At 38.6% G+C, this 21,839-nt stretch overlaps 1 protein-coding gene across 1 annotated transcript in view; it reads left to right on the forward strand.

The window, feature by feature from the left end:
* GUCY1A2 (guanylate cyclase 1 soluble subunit alpha 2) overlaps positions 1-21,839 on the forward strand; it is a 434,074-nt gene that overhangs the window by 237,617 nt on the left and 174,618 nt on the right. Inside the window, exon 5 of the mRNA XM_036745237.1 lies at positions 1,752-2,237. Coding sequence (XP_036601132.1) covers positions 1,752-2,237 — 486 coding nt within the window. The remainder of the gene's footprint in view (positions 1-1,751; positions 2,238-21,839) is intronic.

Below are 21,839 nucleotides of genomic sequence, written 5' to 3' on the forward strand. Positions count from 1 at the left end.
CACTCATTTTCTAAATCCTTAGATTAAGCTTTGTAGGAATCTAGGATGATCTCAAATGATTACACAAGTTAGCCATCATTGTTTTTAATATTAACTTAGTGGCATGAACTGACACACAAGGACCAATGGTTTTAGAGGTGAAGAAAGGCTGCTGTTCTAGCAGTTCTCCTTAGGTATATTCTTCCCATAGGAACATTAACCTGAAATGATGATGTATTCCCAGAAACTTTCTCTTTAAGTGTGAGACAATAAACATTCTCCTGTGGGCAGATTAATGGTCAAGATGGTCAGGATTAGGATATGAACTATATCGGGGGAGGGTGTGCTAAGAAGACAATCAGAGGCGGTAACAGGGGAAATGACAGCTGTCCTTTCTTCTCAGTGCAGTTAATCCACTAGGTTGTCTCTTATGTGTTGAACCTCTGTTTCCTAGGGGGGAAAAAGATGATCTGGGGGGCCATATATTTAGAGCTGGAAGGGACCTTAGAGTTAAATGAGTTTCTCAGGTGTTCTCCCTGCCTCAAATTCTTTCCTGTCCAAATCCATCCTCCACATAGCAGTCAAAGGCATTTTTCTAAAGCCCAAGTCTGACCATGTAATTCCACTTTGCAATAAAATCCAATGACTTACTATTACCTCTAGGATCAAATATAAACTCTATTTAGCATTTAAAACCTTTAATATCCTGAACTTCACTTTTCTTTCCAGTCTTGTTTCATATTACTGTCTTTCATGTACATTGTAGTCCAGCCAAACTGGCGTTCTTACTATGTAGGACATAGTAAGAATATATACACACATGCCTATATGTCTCTATCTATCTATCTAATTATCTATCTATCCATCCATCCATCCACCCATCCTTAGATTGATAAATATATATCTGGACATTTTGGAATAATACTTGATTATAAATTCCTAGGTAGGCCCAATTAGAAAAAAATCCCAATGAATTGTTGAACTGTCTAATGTAATCATACCATGATGCAAAGAATTTTTTTAATATGTACTTGTGATTTCACCAATGTAGAGAATTTTTGATGTGGAATCTTCCTCTGCTGCTGCAAGTCAACCTCTCATCCATAACTTATAGCCTTCGAGAATTGTCCAGGGCCATTGAAGGGTTAAGGGATTTTCCTATAGTTAAGCATCTGCATCAGAGCAGGAGCTGAACTCAGATCTTTTTGACTACAAGCTGGCCTTCTATATCATGGTGCCTTGTCATGCATAGCAACTACATTTTCCAAGGTTGTACTTACAGAGTCATAACAATTCATTGTGAAAAGTTCAGTTAGTTAAATATTTGTTTTAGATGATATTAAACAACTGGGTTGCTGAGTTTTTTTCCATGCAGAGTGATTTTTTTCTGACTCAATTGACCCCCTTAGTCAGTTATTTTTCCATGATATGGACATAGCCTAAGTCTAGTGTTATATCAGGATCATCGTATCTAGTGTTACATCAACACCAGTGAATATTTTACGTAAACTAGCTCTGGAGTTAAATGGGTTTTGAGTGGAACCTGTACTATTTTTCTAGCTCTGTTTACTCTTCCTTCTTTTATCTTTAGCAATGACCTGTGGCACCAGTAGTTGTGCAGAGGGACCAGATTTGCTCCAGGCTGTATGTTACATTCCAGTTTGATGAAATTGAATTCAAAGCTAGTAGCATTTTGAATTGTCCTCTTCATCAGTGTTATAGACTATCTTGTAATAAAGAGTACCGATCTAAATTCCATTTTGATTTTTCAGGTGATGGAAGTCAAAGGACAGATGATCCACATTCCAGAATCAAATTCTATTTTGTTTTTGGGCTCTCCGTGTGTAGACAAGTTGGATGAACTCATGGGCCGTGGCCTGCATCTCTCAGATATCCCCATCCATGATGCAACACGTGATGTGATATTGGTTGGGGAGCAGGCCAAAGCCCAGGATGGACTAAAGAAGAGGATGGATAAACTAAAGGCAACATTAGAAAGAACTCACCAGGCTCTGGAAGAAGAGAAAAAGAAGACAGTGGACCTTCTGTTTTCCATTTTCCCTGGAGATGTAGCCCGGCAATTATGGCAAGGACAGCAAGTGCAGGCCAGAAAGTTTGATGATGTCACCATGCTCTTCTCTGACATAGTGGGTTTCACAGCTATCTGTGCTCAGTGTACCCCTATGCAAGTAATTAGCATGTTGAATGAGTTATATACCAGATTTGATCACCAATGTGGATTTCTGGACATTTATAAGGTAATTATCACTTTAATTACTTACATCTATAATACCCATCCAAAATGAATTATGACAATGTCCATTTCTATGTCAAAATGGCTCATCACAATGATGAAATTTTCAGGTTAGAAAACAGTTTTTGAAAAAATGGATTTTTTTTAAACACTTTTTTAATTTTTTAATTTATTTATTTAACATATTTAGTTTTCAGCATTAATTTTTACAAGAGTTTGAATTACAAATTTTCTCCCCATTTCTACCCTCCCCCCCCCACTCCAAGATGGCATATATTCTGGTTGCCCTGTTCCCCAGTCAACCTGCCCTTCTGTCACCCCACTCCCCTCCCCTCCCCTTTTCCTTTCCTTTCTTGTAGGGCAAGATAAATTTCTACGCCCCATTGCCTGTGTATCTTATTTTCTAGTTGCATGCAAAAATATTTTTTTTATTTTTGAACATCAGTTTTTAAAACTTTGAGTTCCAAATTCTTTCCCCTCTTCCCTTCCCACCCACCCTCCCTAAGAAGTCAAGCAATTCAACATAGGCCACATGTGTATCGTTATGTATAACCCCTCCACAATACTCATGTTGTGAAAGACTAACTATATTTTGCTTCTTCCCAACCCATCCCCCTTTATTGAATTTTCTCCCTTGACCCTGTCCCCTTTCGAAAGTGTTTGTTTTTGACTACCTCCACCCCCATCAGCCCTCCCCTCCATCATCCCCCCCCTTTTTTTATCTTCTTCCCTCTTCTTTCCTGTGGGGTAAGATTCCCAATTGGGTATGTATGTATGGTATTCCCTCCTTAGGCCAAATCTGATGAGAGCAAGGTTCACTCATTCCCCCGTCACCCGCCCTCTCCCCTCCTCCCACAGAACTGCTTCCTCTTGCCACCTTTATGCAAGATAATCCACCCCATTCTATCACTCCTTATCTCCCTCTCTCAGTATGTTCCTCTCTCATCCCTTCATTTGATTTTCTTTCTTTTAGATATCTTCCCTTCATCTTCAACTCACCCTGTGTCCGTGTGCGCTCTCTCTCTCCCTCTCTCTCTCTCTCTCTCTCTCTCTCTCTCTCTCTCTCTCTCTCTCTCTTTCTGTATATATATATATATATATATATATATATATATATATATATATATATATACACACACACACACATAGATATATACATAAATACACATTCACCCATATATATACATAAACATATATGTATGCATATTCCCTTCAGCTACCCTAATATTGAGGTCTCATGAATCATACTTGTCATCTTTCCATGTAGGAATGTCAACAAAACAGTTCACCTTTAGTAAGTCCCTTGCAATTTTCTTTTCTTGTTCTTTTTCTTGATTACCCTTTCATCCTTCTCTTGATTCTTGTGTTTGAAAGTCAAATTTTCTATTCAGTTCTGGTCTTTTCACTGAGAAAGCTTGAAAGTCCTCTATTTTATTGAAAATCCATATTTTGCCTTGCAGCATGATACTCAGTTTTGTTGGGTAGGTGATTCTAGGTTTTAATCCTAGCTCCGTTGACCTCTGGAATATCGTATTCCAAGCCCTTCGATCTCTTAATGTAGAGGTTGCCAGATCCTCGATTATTCTGATTGGGTTTCCACAATACTCAAATTGTTTCTTTCTGGCTGCTTGCAGTATTTTCTCCTTGATCTGGGAGCTCTGGAATTTGGCGACAGTATTCCTGGGAGATCTCTTTTTGGGATCTTTTTGAGGAGGTGATCGATGGATTCTTTCAATTTCTATTTTGCCCTCTGGCTCTAGAATATCAGGGCATTTCTCCTTGATAATTTCTTGAAAGATGATATCTAGGCTCTTTTTTTGATCATGGCTTTCAGGTAGTCCAATAATTTTTAAATTCTCTCTCCTGGATCTATTTTCCAGGTTAGTGGTTTTTCCAATGAGATATTTCATCATTGTCTTCCACTTTTTCATTCCTTTGGTTCTGTTTTATAATATCTTGATTTCTCATAAAGTCACTAGCTTCCACTTGCTCCAATCTCATTTTTAAAGTAGTATTTTCTTCAGTGGTCTTTTGGACCTCCTTTTCCATTTGGCTAATTCTGCCTTTCAAGGCATTCTTCTGCTCATTGGCTTTTTGGAGCTCTTTTGCCATTTGAGTTAGTCTGTTTTGTAAGGTGTTGTTTCCTTCAGTGTATTTTTTAGTATTTTTTTGGGTCTCCTTTAGCAAGTGATTGACTTGTTTTCGTGGTTTTCTTGCATCCTTCTCATTTTTCTTCCCAATTTTTCCTCTACTTCTCTAACTTGCTTTTCCAAATCCTTTTTGAGCTCTTTCATGGCCTGGGACCAGTTAACATTTTTCTTGGAAGCTTTTGGTGTGGGCTCTTGCACGTTGTTGACTTCTTTAGGCTGTATGTTTTGGTCTTCTTTGTCACCAGAGAAAGAATGCAAAGTCTGACACTGAATCTGGGCACGTTTTCGCTGTTTGGCCATATTCCCAACCAACTAACTTGACCCTTGAGTTTTTCAGTGGGGTATGACTGCTTGTAGACTAAAGAGTTCTATGTTCCACGTTTGGAGGGGAGGTGCCAGCTCTGTCACCCCAGCACTCCTCCTTCCCCAAGAACCCCCAGCCCGAACTGGGCTTAGATCTTCAGCAGGCTGTGCATCCCTGCTCTGATCCGCCACTTAATTCCTCCCACCAGGTGGGCCTGGAGCCTGAAGCAGCAGCAGCTGTAGCTGCCCCACCTCTGCTGCCCCCGGGGCTGGAAGCCGAACAGGGAACTCCTTCCACTCCTGCAGCTTTTCCCACTAACCTTCTCCACAGTCTTTGGTGTTTGTGGGTTGAGAAGTCTTGTAACTGCCGCAGCTCACTGATTCAGGGCGCTAGGGTCCCCTCCACCCTGCTCCTGGTCTGGTTGGTCCACGGCGCTCAAGCTGGGCTCTGCTCCACTCAGTTCCCAGCTCCCAGCTCCCAGCTCCGTGTGGGATAGACCTCACCCAGAGACCATCCAGGCTGTCCTGGGCTGGAGCCCTGCTTCCCTCTGCTGTTCTGTGGGTTCTGCCATTCTAGAATTGGTTCAGAGCCATTTTTTATATGTTTTTGGAGGGAGTCGGTATGGAGCTCACACTAGTCCCTGCTTACCAGCCGCCCTCTTGGCTCTGCCCCCCCGAAAAAATAGATTTTTGAATGATCAGTAGTGCTCTAATTCAGAGATCTTCATTTCAAGTACTATTGCTTGAAAAGCCATTCTCATAAACCTACATTTATTAAGAGCTGATTTCCTGCATTTGTACATGTAAATCTGCTTTTGTTTCCTATTGATATTGCACAGGGATGCAAATTCTTTGTAAGCTGTCAGTCAGAATTCATTACTGTAAAAAAGGGCAACCTCTGATTTTGCCCAAGTCTGGGCTATTTATAACTCTGTGATGGACCTTTTTTTAGAAAGCGGGGGTTTTCCACAACATAAACTAAGCATTATATAATCTGATGGCTAAAGAAAGAGAAGCAGTGATAAAGTGTGCTGGAGTTTGCAGCTAAATTACAGCTAACCTGCAGTTGGCACTTGAAAGGTTAAATAGTGATTAGCAACAAATACACTGGATTATTAGAGAAGGATACCCTCTGAATAGCCTACTTGTGCCTGGGTCATTACTGATGGCAGCAACACTACGAAAATGAAAAATTTTCACAATGTGCACTAATCAGCTGTTGATCTGGCAAGGAGGGCTCTTCTTCTCCCTCCCATCATGTCACATTAGTGTCATGTTGCTTTCAGCCCCTCACCTGTCAAATCAATGCTCCTATATTTTTGTGCAGAGAATTTCATGTGGGTTTCTCCCTTTCAGTGACTAATGTTTTGTTTCAATGGGGGATGGCAAGTATTTGAGTGGGGATAAATAGTAGGTCTTTTTTCCCCCTTCCTGCTTACTTTTTTATAGCATTTTCCATGTAAAGCAGCTTTTAGATAGAACCCATGCATTTTACTTTGGAGCCTAACACCTTGAGCCAGAGAATGTTAAATAAGACATGTTATTGAGTCTCCTTGAGAAAAAGCCGTAATGCTTTTTTGGTTTCTTTAGTTCCATTGTAGAGCAAGTCAGCTCTAAAGGTTTCAGCTGGTTCCCTTCTTAGGCATATGTATATTGTATAAATTGTGCATGAGGGAATTGTTATATTACGCAAAATGAGTTCTTAGAAATTAACTGCAAATCTTTTAGGCATTATCACTACATAATGTTAACAGGGCTGCCCAGCTGGTTAATTGAAGCTAGGCACCCATCTACTACCAGGCCACCCTTCCCATGGCTCAAGGACATCACCAGTGGAGAGGGTGGCTTATGGGAAAGCTGCCAACATTTCCTCCCACCCTCTTTGGAAATTTAAGGAAGCTAGTGCTGGCAGACTCCTCCCTGCCCCCAACCCAGCAAACCTTTACTGTCTTCCCCCCCACCCCTCTACCACAGGCATTCAGGGAGTCCTGGGGTTTCTGCCTGCCAGGGACCCACATCATTAACAACTCTGCTCTGTGAACCTAAGACTCAGGTGGATGAAAAATACATCCTCCTCTGAAAAAAAATGGTAGAGGACCCCTTACTTAACAATAACCTGTCAGTTAGGTTTTGAGGGAGGAAGGAAGGATGAATCTCCTGAGGCTACCATCACAGCTACAAGGTAAGAATGTAATTAGAGTCCACTGACATCAGCACTAGATTCCCCAGAGATGAACTAAGGTTTTTCAGAAAGCAAATCAGGCTGTTGAAACAACCTTTCTATGAGATAAGTTTTTCTATATACCATACCTTGTGCAAAAGGTAATAGTCATAACAGTAATAGCAATGATCAAGGTCTGAAAGGGAAAATATCAGGATAGAAGATCTACTCTCTCTGTCACAATGGGTTGTGTTTTTCATCTGCTTCTCACATTCTAAGAAGGAAAAAACTGGACCAAACAGCTTTTTAAATCTCACTTGCTTAAAGCCCTGTCAGTAACTATGTGAAGTGACCAGATTTTTGGACACAATATATACTGGGCATTTTTGACCAAAGTGATATAGTGGAAAAGAATGGGTTTGAGTTTGATACTTGACTATGATACTTAACTTGCTGTATGACCATGGACAAGTCACAACTCCTTCAATTTCTTCATCAGCAAAGTCAGGACACTAATATTTGATCATATGCCATACAAATATTTTCCTATGAAAATTTTGTAAATTTTAAAACATTATATAAATACTATATAAGCATGAATTATAAACATTATTTTAATCATCAAACCCATGGTAAAGGTAGTTATCATTGGTGTGATAGGAACTGGCTTAGAAGGGAAGTTCCTTTGAGTGTTTACATATTTAGCACATGTCCAGGCACTGTGCGAAGTGCTGGGCATACAAAGACAGGCAAAAATAATCCATTACTCTCAAGGAATTGACATTCTAGTTATGAATGGTTAGAGATGTTTGAATGGTTAAAGGTGATGTTAGAATGGTTAAAGATGATGTTAGAATTGAGATGCTAGAAGATGTGGTTGGAAGATGGTGTGGCCAGAGAGAGAAGGATCAATAAGTAATGAAGAAGAAAAAAAACCTAATAGAGTTAAAAACAACTTTTATCTGGGAAGGATACATTTAGGATATACTTTTGGGAGTCACATCAGGAAAGAGGGACAGGAAGATGAAATTCAGCATTGGCCTGATAAATATAGATATTTAACTTTTAAGTAATGCCATTGTTACAGTATCTAGAACTAGATCAAACAGACAAACAAACAAAAACATTGGCTGTAATTCTAGTCTGACCTCCTTATTTTCTAGAGAAGGAAATTGGCAATTGGGGAAGTTCAAAGGTTTTCCCAACAACACTTAGGTAATACAAGGCAGAGCTTGGATTCAAACTCAGGTCTTTTAACTTCAAATCCACCTTTCTATGATAACATAATGGAAATAGGATCATAGATCTAGAACCAGAAGGGACTTCAGAGGTCATATAGTCTAATCTCCTTATTGTACAGATAAGGAAGTTTAGGCTCAGCCAAGTAAAGTGATTTGCCCAGGATTCCAAAGGTCCCATTCAATTAGGATCATTTAGGATGACTTAGGATTTAGAGCTAAAAGGTAGAAGTCATTAAGAAAGTGAGACAGGAAGTCAAAATACAGCAACAACCTTTCTACTGTATATGAAAATGTAAGTAATTCTATTTTCATAGGATTTAAGATGGAAAGACCCTTAAAGATCATCTAGGTCAGCTTTCTCACTTTTTACAGATGAGGAAATGGACTAGAGAGATACCGTGATTTAGCCAGGGGTCACACAGGTAGGAAGTGGCTGAAACAGGTTTTAAACCCAAGTCCTCTCTTTCCACCTCATAGTTGTTAAGCATCTGATGTAGTAGGTACAATGTGAAATGTAAAATTGAGATGAGCCCTGGTCTCTTTCTTCACCTAACTAACATTCTAGTTAGAAGGATATAGTAGGTACACCTGTTCCCAGTCATTAAGTTTTATACAGTACGGAAATGTGTTCAGTACTGTAGCTACACAGTACCTTAAGAACCACAAATTCATTATATAAGAAAGCAGAGTTATTTCCCTCACTCCCTCCCCTGCCCCCACATTCACCAAAGGAAGATCTTAAATTTTGATTTGGGACTGATATAATAATAGAGAAAAATTATTTGCTCCTTACTTATTTTCAGGTTACTGTAAAAAAAGGAAACCAAGTGAAGATTTATAGCCAAGAGGGATGATTTGAGACTCTGCCTCATATAATGCATTCAAAATCTGCTACGACAAAATAATATGCAAGTGTTTAAATTTATGGTTGTCTCTCCCTTGGTTGCCTCATTATTCCATGCTTTCCTATCATTAGGGAGACGATACAACAACTAGTTGCAATGGTAATGGTAGACTTTAGCTAAATTAGGCCATGATAAAAAAAAGGTTTTGATGAAATCTTCAATCCACCTATTTTGCTGGAAGATGGAAAACAGGATGTTGATCATACTTTGCATATCTTATGCATGGAAAAATCAAACATATAACTTGCTTGACTATAAAGATATTAAAGGTATGTAGATAAATAGGATCAAGGCAAAATGAAACATGGATTGTGAATCTGATTTTCTTGAAATTAGGAAAGCAGGAATTCAGCAGTGCCAGTGTGCTGTTAGAACATTTTTTTCTAAAGATTTCTCTAAGACTATATTTTGAACATACGATGAATAGAAAATAACCATTTTCAGTTGAGTTCTGCAACAAAGGCTTTGTTTCACTACTCTCCTCCTCTTATGCACATTATAATTCCTCTGGATCTTGGTAGATAAGTTGTTTCATGAGTTGCTGTGAACAAGAACATTCATCATCTCATGTTCAATCTAGATTTATTCTGATTCTTCTCAAAACTTAGCTAGACTGAGCTTGTATAGCAAGTGCACAATCAGTTCCTTACACAGACTTTAGCTAAAGCTTTTCCAGCTTCGTAGAACCTGCTAGAATTTGTGCTTTCTTGGAATCCTCTTCAAGACCCAATGGTCAATTCTATGACATGAAAATGTCTAAGAATTGACATTAGTGGAGGAAAGTATGTATACTGATAAGCAACATATACCAACGTTTGCACAAGTCAGTTGAGAGAGTTGATAAAAGGAAACCATTTGCAAGCAATACTTTATAATCAATTTCAGTTTTATTGAAGTCATGAATAGTGTCACCTCTACCCAAGTGTTTTGTTGTCTAAGGACCAATCTGGCTAGGTTCAGAAAAACTAATCTCATGAAGAATGGTCACCATTGGCTGATTTCATATTGCCCCAGCAACTTTCAGAAACACCTATGGTTTAGGGGGTAGGGACCTGGACTCAGCCCCAAGGTTCATGAACCTGGGTTCAAGTTCTGTCTCTGACATACACTGGTTTTGTAACCATGTGTAAGCAAGTTAACCTCTGAAGTATTTTACTTCTCTGAAACTAGAAATTTCAGAGAAGGTGCTGAAGGTACTGACTTGCATTGATAGAGACAATTTTCCCAATTGGGAGGTCCCAATAGTTAGAAAATCTTTATCCTTATCCTTTATCCCTATCATTCAACAAAGTAGCACTGGATTTTTCTAATTAAATTTTATTTTTGTCATCAGTAAAAATCTACTTTATCTCCTCTCCTACAACCTTTTCCTCTCTTTCTTCAATTGAGAATGAACTGTTAGAAACAGGTTTTTGTTGCTATTTATTCCTGTCCAACTCTTTCTGACCCCATTTGCAATTTTCTTGGCACAGGCACTGATTGGTCTGCCATTTTCCTTAGCTCATTTTACAGATGAGGAAACTGAGGCAAACTGTCACACATGGTCACACAGCTAGGTCACACAGCTAGTGTCTGAGGCTGGATTTGAACTCAGTTACTCCTGACTCCTGGGCCAATGCTTTATGCACTGTGCCATCTAGTTGCCCCTTTAGAGACAGGCATAGTCAAGCAAAACAAATTCCTATGTAGCCCATGTCTAAAAGGAAATGTGTGTGTGTGTGTGTGTGTGTGTGTGTGTGTGTGTGTGTGTGTGTATCTGTCTGTCTGTCTGTCTATCTCATTCTGCACTTTGAGTCTTTCACCTCCCTATCAGGAAGTGTATATCATGTTTCATCATGAGTTCTCTAGAATCATGTTAATCATCATGCTGATCAGATTTCCTGTCTTTCAGAGTTGTTTGTCTTTACAATATTGTTGTCATGGTATAAATTATTCTCCTGATTCTGTTCACTTACTCTGCATCAATCTTCCCACGTTTCTCTGAAACCATCCCCCCTTCATCATTTCTTATAACATTATAATATCCTATCATGACTATACCATAACTTGCTCAGCCGTTACCCCGGTTGAAGGATACTCCTTCAGATTCCAATTCTTTGCCATCTCAAAAAGAGCTATAAGTATTTTGTACATCCTTAGAGTTTGTTTTGCTTAAGACTAATTTCTTTCTTAATCTACCTTCTTTTTCCCTTCCTTTTCCTGTGTTGAATGATATGTATTTCGGTATCCAACTGTGTGTTTGTGTATTCTTCCCTCCTTTGAACAGTTCAGATGAGATTGAGTTTCCAGGGTCAGCCACTCCTCTCCTGTTTGTATAGACATCTATTTGTGCCCTCAAATTATTTGAGATAATTTCCCCTAATCTTCTATTCCCTCCCCACCTCCAACTCCAATGCATTCCTCCTCCTCTCTTTTTCCATTCTTCTTTGAAGAGCAGTTAAGATATAACAGAAGCACCCCTAGGCCTGCTGTCTAACTAAACTCCCTCTATGACCTTGTATGTAAGGAGGATTTTGTTATCCTTTTTAGAGTTCAGTTTGTCAGGATCCATGGCCATGGCAATGTCTAGTTTCCAGGTGTTAGATGATAACTCTCAGAATAGCCCCAAGGATCCTAGATAGTTATTCCTAGAATCATAGTGATAGACAATCCTATTGAGGCTGTGTCATGGGATACGGGGTGACATAATGTGATATTTACTACAACTGCACAGAATGACAATATTGCTAAAGTTAACCTGTGAGGCCATTGTTGGCAAGATGCCTTCTTTGTCTATTGCTCTATAAAGCAAGTAAGTACTGGTCTGTGAGTGGGGAATCCATGGGGGAAACCATGGGGAATCCATAGGGGAACAAATGGGGGACCCCATTTGGGATTTTGGTAATACATAGAGGAATGCATGTACCTGCCTCAACTGGCCCCCCACTGAGGCTTGAGGGGATTTAAGGTAGTGAACAAGCTGGAATGTTGTGCCTGTATTGATTGACCCCATGGAGACATAGGGGTAATTGCTGCCCCCTCCCCCACGCTGGCCCTTGCAAAAAGGGTGATTAGGGAATACTGTAGGAGTTGGTATTCCTATTATCAGCAACTCCCTTCGAGAAGACTAGATTAGAAAAAGTAAGATTATTAACCCTTCCAAAGCTGTCTTCGTGTCTGACCAGATCAAGAGTGAACCTGGTAGAGGCTCTAGTCCAAAAAGTTCCGTGCCTCCCATGTGTTATTTGTGAAACAGACCTCTAATGAAAATAGCATTAGAGGAGACACATACATCATCTCCTTCATATTAGAATTTAAGCAGTTTATACTCGTTTTGTCCCTTATGATTGATAATTAGTGGTTACCATTTTGTATTTCTTTTAACTCCTGTGTTTGAACTTCAAAGTTTTTAAACAGTTATGATCTTTTCATCAGAAATGCTTGAAAGTTCTCTACTTCATTAATTTTTTTTCCCTGTGGGCTTATATTTGATTTTTCTGGATGAATTATTAGACTGTAGGATTATATCCTTTGTCTTCAGGAACATCATATCTCAAGCTCTCCAATCATCTATAATGGTAGGGAAGGTAATAAGCATATATATAGCTCTTACTATGTGCCTTGTGTTTTGTTAAGTGCTAAGTATTGTGCCTAAAGCTATGTTTTCCTTTGAGATTTTGAGATTTTGCTTGTTAATGTTTTGATGTCATTCTCTTCTTGTAGGTTTATATCTAGACTATCCCTGTCACCATAATAACTCCTTATGGTGGCCTTTTTTTTCCTTTCTGGTTGCTCATTTTTGCAGCCTGCTTCCTGACTTCAGACTTGTGTTACTGCCAGGCTCTGTGTACTCCTGGAGGGAAAGTCTGGGCTTGCTAGTCTTGTTGAAGCTTTCTTGAGGTACTGAGTGTTAAGTTATTCTATGCCCTCAGGCACAGCTCAGACTGGGAAACTGCAAGCTTTCAGTGCTTTCAGAGTGGTTTGATCCAGGGCATAGTCTGCAGGCCGCCTTCTTGGTCTGAGCTCTGCAAATTCCTGACCTGAGTTCAGGTCTGAGCAGCAGTCCGCTGCTGTTGGACTCATCTCTATCAGACACCTGGGAAGCCCTGACTCCCACATTCTGCATGAGATTGAGCTGCCCTGGTTTGGGTCTTGGACCTCCTCTTGCCTAGATACATGGTCTCTCCCTGAGTACTAAATGCTCCCTGTGACAGGCTACTGGTCAAATCCCACCTCTAATGCTCAGATAACTCTGTCTCCCTATGCTGACCTGGACTGGAAAAAAATGACTACTGTAACTTTTTCCTGGGTTTCTACATCACAACTTGGTCTGGTACATTTCCTAGATATACTCCAAGTAATTTTTTGGTGGAGGGGTGGGGGGGAGGGGCACTGAGGATGGGGCTTGTCACATTTCTTCCTACTGCTTTGCAATTTTTTATGGCAGCACCTTGTTAAAATGTGACATAAGGCCTGGGGGTTGGGGAGGGTTGTAGTCTGCATTTGTAGAAGGACCCAGCCAGGTAAAGTCACAGTTCAAATACTAAAGAAACTGAAGATCTTCAGCACTGCAGGATGTCAGTACCTCTGAGTCATGCATAGGCTATAGCAGTTGAGACAAAATTTCTGACTCTTCAGATTATAATATGTGTTTAGGAGCTAACCCTAATCCAATTAATTTTGCCTTCCCCTCTTTCTCCAAGATAGAAACCAGAAAGAATCTTCTCACTTGGGTAGACAATTTCATTGTTAGTTGCAAGGTATCAGCAGCATGGCAGGATGGGGCAGACCAGGAGAGATCCGGACTGACAGTGTGGTCATACGAGAGAGAAACTGTAGGTCTAGGCCACAAGGTAGCCATGGGAAGTAGTCAATTAGTTTTGGAAAAGGATAAGTACCATAATAAGGAAGCAGAGTCTATAGTTTGGAGAATCAGCATAGGAAGGGAAGAATAAGTGGATTTAAGCATTACAAAGTAGCAGTGTGGGTAGGAGTCCAGATTAGCAGAGGAAGAAAGGAACAAAGGCCTTTCCTAGGAACAGGGGGAACAAAAGATAGAGAAACACAGAGATCAGAAACATAGAGGTCAAGTATCTGGAATCAAGAATCCAGGCAGAGTCTAAACAGAGAGAGAAAAAGGTGAATATTAACAAGAAGAGTCTTAATTATTCCACACCATGAAGAAGCTAAGTGACTTAGTAGATAAAGTACTGGCCCTGGAGTCAGAAGACCTGAGTTCAAATCCTGTTTCAGACAACCGCTAGCTCTGTGACTCTGGGCAAATCATTTAACTTTGCTGTACCTCAGTTTCTCATCTGTAAAAATGGGGAATTTGGAATTGATGACATCTAAGATTCCTTCCAACTTTAAATCTACAACACTTTGATCTGAGGCAGGGGCTCCTTATAAAAATATATATTCCTTGCCTAGGTCTAGAACAAGGTCAAGAGGGGTTGTGACTTAGATCATAGACAGAATCAATTAGAAACACAATTGAAGCAGGAGAATGTAGGACCACATTTGGTGAGCACTAACACTTGAACACAGATCAACCAAGGGATATATACTAAACACTCAGATGTTAATATATAGAGATGAGGAATGTTGGCAGAGTAGTTGAATCACCTGCTAAACCTGAAGCAACCTTGGAAAATATGGGAAGACACCAAAGGAAAAAGGGAGCCTTAATAGGATATGGGACTGGAATGTTGCCAGTTAGAGTGAGTCACTTCTGGAATGTTCAGGAGAGCAAAGAAAATTGAGAACAGGATTCCAGAATCTGAATCTTCCTTAATTATTAGGTATTTTTTTTTCTAAAGCCACACAACAGACTCGAGATAAAGCCCACAATATAAAATGGGAAAGTAGAAATAATAAAATGGTGTGCACTTCAACTGAAAAGGATAATAAAATATCCTGTATTTCAAGCCTTATATTAAGTATGAGGTACAGTGGGTACAGTGATTTTTGGATTACAGACTGGAAAGGCTTATTCAGGAGGTTGGTTTGAGTCAAATGTTTAGTGGGAGCTCTAATCTAGTGAGACCCAAAGATAAGCAAACCCTTTGTTTTCAGATCTGCTCTGCTTAATATTTGTGGCAGAAGATTCGTATATAAATTGGATAAAGGAACTAAAGCAGGCTTAAATCCCCATATCTCACCTGCCGGACAGGATTTCTCCCTCTGAGTTACAAGGCTATGGCACTCAAGAATTTCAGCCTGTATCTTGGCATTTGAACATACTGAAGGAAATGCCAGATCCTTCTCTTCACGGGAAGCTTCAACTAACCTTTAGACAATCAAGCAGACTCCCAAGGACTTGACCATCAAGTGAGTTGGATTTTGAGGCAAAGCAGTAGGCTTCCTGCCTCCTGGGATTGTTTCATGATAAAACAGGATGCCCATTAAAGGATCTACGTGCTGTGGTTATTCTTGACAGGCTATAAATATGTGTATATCTTCTTCATTCTGCCTTCTCTCATGGAAATGCCAGGTTCATTTGGTAAACAGTGGCTGGGGCTTTTTTCCAAGATTTACAAATTTACTCTCTGTAGCCAGTGAATTCTTGGTTTCAACATTTTAAAATGTTATGAATTTATACTAATGCCTTTCAATAGTTTCCACCAACGTCGGTGCCATTTAGTTTTGCCTCAGTATTATTAGATCTGAAGCAGCACTTACTCATGCATGAATTTGAAAAGATAAATTTCAGAAATTAAAATAAACCAACTAATGTGGTAGAAGTACAGGACACCGTTACTGAAACTCATTGGGCAATAAAGAAACCAGTATTTATTTTGAGCACAATTATAGCGAACTTAGATTATAAAGTGGAAAAGCAGATTAATAATCTGACGTAACAATTTTTTTTACTGGCAACTAATATACAGTTGGTGTCACAGCACCATGAGGACACTAATTCACTAGTTGTGGGACTTTTCTCATTTTTTACCTCCATTCTATTCTCTGCATTTTTCATTGCCAATGGCCTTCTCTGCTGCTAAGTGCAACCTTAGCTCAGATGAAACTTTTAGGACCATTATCTCTCAAGAAGGGGTACTCGGTATACATGAGTACATGTATGTATTAACTATAGTGATTTTGGGATTATAAAGATGGGAAAGGCTTGTTCAAGAGACTGGTTTAACTAAGGTGCACCAAGTACTAATGAGAAAGTAATAGAAATGTTATTTTCTGAACTTATAAGGGTCTCTCTCTTGTGTCTTATAAAAATATATTGTTGCCTTCCACAAATTGGGTTGTTCATGCCATTCCAAATGGTATATATTAGGTTCCCTGTGCAAAAAAAATCAATATAAATCAACAAATATTTATTAAATGCCTATTGTGTACAGAGCAACACTGCTGAAGCCTGGGGGAGCTAACAAAATTTAGATAACTTGTCTTGAGAGCTATTCAGTAGTATTGTACTCATAGAGAATAGCAATATTCCTGTAAGTAGAAGCTTATGAAAAGTCAAGGAGAGTCTACCATCAACTGTGTAGAGCTGAACTTAAAGTGTTTTAAAATTTCACAGTCTCCAATTTGAGCTCCTGAATCAAATTGCTATTGCCTTCCATGAGCTTTTCTGCTTTATTGCTGTGATCAATTCTCTAGACAGCTAGCAGGCTGACATCCTTGGAATGGCCGAACAGAAATCCATATTGATGAAGCGTCTTGCTCAATTTATCAAACTAAATGTGTGAGGGTTATTGTTTTTAGGGGTATTGCTATTTTATCTTTTAAAGGATAGTAGAAACTATGGATAGATTAATGTTGTTGATTTTTTAATACTACCTGGGTTTGGATTACTTCCAGTTAAGCAGGCTGGACAAATTCCCATGGTACTAAATGATTCAACAGAAATTTCTGGGCAGGTCGACCATTCTTATCTACTATCCCTGAATAGCATCAAAGATTTAAATTATTCTATGTGTTCCAGAACATATGTTCAGTTGCCTGCTGGTGCAGTCCTGTTTATATTTGTACTATATTCATTTTCTTATAATCACTTAGTACAGTCAGATTTGAAAACCCTGAGCTCAGAGATGTGAAAATACATTAATTTCCAGAATGTGGAACTACTGTAGTCCAAGGGGCAGTGGTGATATACATATACATATATATATGTATATATATATATGTATACATATATATGTATATACACACATACATACATATAAATAGATATTCCCTCTGTATAGGGGCATAGAAGCAAAGATATACCATTCACACTGTGTAGTTACTCCATCATTTTAGCTGCATTTGCATTTCTCATAAGGGAATAATTAGTGCCTGTTTGTTAAAGAGCTAATTCAAGATGATGGAGTACCTTATTTGGGGCTTGGCTATATGTTAGTGAAATAAATGCATCTTCCTGTCTAAGGTTTTTTTTTACTTTCTGAACATTACAGGGCCAGTAGCAAAACTATGGTGGACACATATGAGGGCTTGCCCCAAAACAAAGAAAGAACATTGCCCAATATCAATAAGCAGAAATCATAAGTTTTACTTTTAATCTAAAGCCAGAACTGAGGGACCAATTAGTTTTTAGCCTGCACATATTTTTGTTCTTTATAGTTTCATTGCAAAGATACCATCCACAAGATCATTGGAGGAAAAATCATTTTAGGACACTGGGGCTTTATAACATGATATTAATAATTCATTTTTGTTCCAATATCAAGAAAAAAAGAGATGTATAAGTTGTCAGGGCTATCTGTAGAAAGTTTGATTCTCAAAACATAAAACTAGGAGTCATAACAAGTAAGTTTGTAGCCTTGACTTCTACAAGTGATTTCATCTCCCCTGAGGCTCAGTTTCCTCATTTGTAAAATGAATGGATTGGACCAGATGCCCTCTGAGGTCCCTTCCAGCTCTAGGTCTAGAATCCTTGGGAAAGTTATTTCCCCTCTGTGAGCTTTGACCTTTCCAAAATTAAGATAATAATACACTATTTTCCTTGCAGTATTTTTGTGAGCAAAACACTTAGAAAATTAGAAAGAGCTATATAAATCAGTTACAATTAGAGGGAGAGGGAAGGGAATGGATGCTTATGTAGTGCCTCCTAAGGTCAGGCCCTGTGTTAAGTACTTTACAAATATCTCCTATGGTCCTCATAACAACCCTGTGAGGTAGAGATTATCCTTGCTTTCCAGTTGAGAAAAGTGAAGCAAAACAGATTAAGTGTCTTGCTCAGGGTCACAAAGCTAGTACTTGTGTGGGTTTGAATTCGAAGTCAAGGTCTTCTGATTCCAGGTCCTGCTTTCTATCTGAATCACCACCTAGAAACCATTATCATTTTAGCTGCTGAATATTGTTCATCTGATTCTCCTTTTTTTTCAGGGGTGTTCTGATAGAAACAGTTCTGGGACAAGCTGCTATTCTTTTTTATTTAACATTATCTGCATACTGTGGGGTTGGATAAAATTATATTTTAAATTAAATAAGAGTATAAGGTCCTCCTGACTCCAGAGCCAGTACCCTACTCACTGTGCCACCTACCTGCCCCTAAATAAGAGTATAAGGAATTAATCTTATCTTCTTTAAACTTACTGAATACATCTTTGAGATGCTATCAGCAGTAGGGAGGATGACAGATATGATATATACTTCATCCTGTTCTGACATGGTTTTGATTTCTTCTCTATGTAAGTCTCTATATTTTGAAAGCTTTTCATTCTACAAAGCTTGGCTTTTATGAGTATTTGGAATGGTGACATCTATTAAAATGTTAAATTGTTCAAAATCAATGTAATGTCCAGGTGATTATGGGCAGTAATATTTTTGGGAATCATGTTCCAGACAAACTGAGTTTATTGAATTCCTAAGAATCTTTTTGGAATATGTATTCCCAGTGTGGGGATCTGGGTGTATAATTCTTGCTAAAAAGGCATGTTTTGCTAAGTATTCAGTGGGTGCTAAATTTTTGCCACAGATGACAAAGTATTTCAGCATTATTACTGATTCCTTGCATAATGTTGTTGATCAGTAAGTCTATCCTCCTTAAGGATAACCCTTGTATAGTTTCTTGTGGTACTGATCTGATCCCAAATTGCCATCATAAACCCTTCTGCTTATATAAATCTGCATGACTCAGCTATATTGAATACATGTGATGTTGTCAACATACAATGGCTCTCTGATGAGGCTTTACAAATAACTGAAGAAAGAAGGAAAGGAAAAGGAAAAAGAGTAAGCAAAGATATATCCAGCTCCATGCAGAATCGCAGAGAATAGCAAGGAGAAATAAAGTTTTTTTAAAATGGTTAATGCAAACCAAAAGAAGAAAACAATAGAAGGGGAAAGTCAAGATACTTCTTCAAGAAAATTAGAGATATCACAAGAATGTTTCATGTAAAAATGGACATGATAAAAGACAAAAGATGGTAGAGACTTAGAAGCAGAAGAGATTAAGAAGAGATGGCAAGAATACACAAAACTATACAAGAAAGATCTTAACATCACACATAATCGCAATGGTATGGTTCCTAAGAATGAAGCCGTAGGAAGCATTGCCAACAATAAGGCAAGTGGAGATGAAGGAATTCCAACTGAGCTATTTAAAATCCTAAAAGATGAGGCTGTTAAAGTGCTGCACTCAATATGTTGGCAAATGTGGAAAATTCAACAGCAGCCACTGGGTTGGAAAAGATCAGTTTACATCCCAATCCTAAGCAGCAATGCCAAGAAATGTTCAAATTATTGAACAATAGATGCTTATTTCATGTGTCACCAAAGTTTTACTTAAGATTCTACAAGCTAGGCTTCAGTACTATGTGAACCAAGAATTACCAGAAGAGCAGGCTGGTTTTCAAAGAAGCAGAGGAACTATAGACCAAATTGCCAACAGTTGCAGGCTTGTGGAGAAAGCAAAGATGTTCTGGAAAAGAAAAACATCTGCTTTTGCTTCATTGACTGCACCAAAGCTTTTTAATTATGTGGATCACAACAAAATTTGGCAGGTCCTCAAAGAGATCAGACTACCAGATCATTTTATTTATCTCTAACAAGCCTGTATGCAAACGAAGAACCAAATATGGAACAACTGCACATTGTCACCTTATTTATTTAGCTTATATGCAGAGTACAACATGTAAAATTCCAGGCTGGATGAATGAAAAGCTGGAGTTAAGGTAATCGGGAGACATATCAGAAATCTCAAATATGCTGATGATATCACTCTGATGGCTGGACGTGAAAAACTAAGAAACCTTTTGACGAGGGTGAAAGAGGAGAGTGTAAAAGCTGGCTTGAAGCTTAACATCCAAAAACTAAACTCTTGGCAAATGGAGAAAAAATGGAAACAGTGTCAGATTTTATATTCTTAGACTCAAAGATCACTTTAGACATTGACTGCAACCATGAAATTAAAAGATTCTTCTTCCTTGGAAGGAAAGCTGTAGCAAATCTGGACAGTATACTAAATAGCAAAGACATCATCTTGCTAACAAGATCTGTAATGTCAAAGCTATCGCTTTTATAATAGCAATGTTTGGCTGTGAAAGTTGCTCTAGCAGGAAAGTTGAGCACCACAGAATCAACACTTTTTAATTATGGTGCTGGAGAAGACTTTTGAGAGTCCCACATAATGAGAAGACAGGAGTCACTTGAAAAGATCCAGATGTTTGGGAAGATTGAAGGCAAAGGGAAAATGGAATGGCAGAGGATGAGATGGATAGATTGTGTTGTGGAAACAGTGGCCATGCCCTTGAACAGACTTTGAGAGATAGTGGAAGATAGAACATGCTATAGTCCATGAGGTCATGAAGAGTTGGACATGATCAAATGATTTTACATACATACATCATGTGGATGTTGCCCATGGAAGTCTTTCTGACTTCAATCTTGAGTCTTAGATGTTTCCTAGCCTTATCTCAAGGAAACCAGTTTACATGGTTACATGTGACAAATCCACTGCCATGTGCTTATTATTTGACTTCAGAATTCATTGAAAATTGAGCTAGGTTAATGTGGCCTCTAATACTCACATTTATATCACTCTGTAGACTTTGCAAAGCACTTTACGTGTGCTTTTCATTCGAGATTCACAACAACCTTGTGAGACAGGCAACCTAGGTCTTATTATCCTCATTTTAGAGATGAGGAAACTGAGGCTCACAGAGGTTAAATGATTTCCTCTGGACACATAGATATGTATTAGGAAGGAAGGAAGAAAAGAACAAAGGAAGGAAAGAAAGAAGGAAAGAATGAATGAAGGGAGAGAAAGAAAAAGGAAAGAAGAAAAGGAAAAGGGAAGTGAGGGAGGAAATAAGCATTTACTAAAGGCTTACTACTTGCCAGACACTGTGCTAAGCACTTTCCAAATATTATCTCATTTGCTTTACAAATATTATTTCATTTGATTCTCACAATGATCTTGTAGGTGATAAATGGGTAAGATGAGTAAGTGCTAGGTAGGTAGTATTAAATGACAAAAATGGGATTTGAACCATGATACTTGACCATAAGTCAACTAATAGTCATTATTTGACCATAAGTCAAATAATAGTCATGATTTATGCCAGTAAAGAAGTCTTTAAATTGCCTCCATTAATAAAATTCCCAGGACTTTTCAAACTTCATTTTTAACTAGATATTTCCATCTTGTTTTCTAACAAAGACATTTTTTTACCTCTATTGCTTCATTTGTAAATTTAACTAAAATAAAATTATTCATTTTTCTTCATTGATTCACCATCTGAGGTAAGTGCTAAAGCATAATGACTCCATAGAAACAGAAAAGGGGGGGGAGGAATGAAACAAAAATAGAGGTGTTGGATACCCGGTGAATTCCATTAATAAACCACTGACCCTGTCAAAGTTCTCATCTGTAAAATGAAAGAGGACGTTAGACTAGATGTTCTT

The sequence above is a fragment of the Trichosurus vulpecula genome, chromosome 2, assembly GCF_011100635.1.
Source record: "Trichosurus vulpecula isolate mTriVul1 chromosome 2, mTriVul1.pri, whole genome shotgun sequence".
NCBI lineage: Eukaryota > Metazoa > Chordata > Mammalia > Diprotodontia > Phalangeridae > Trichosurus > Trichosurus vulpecula.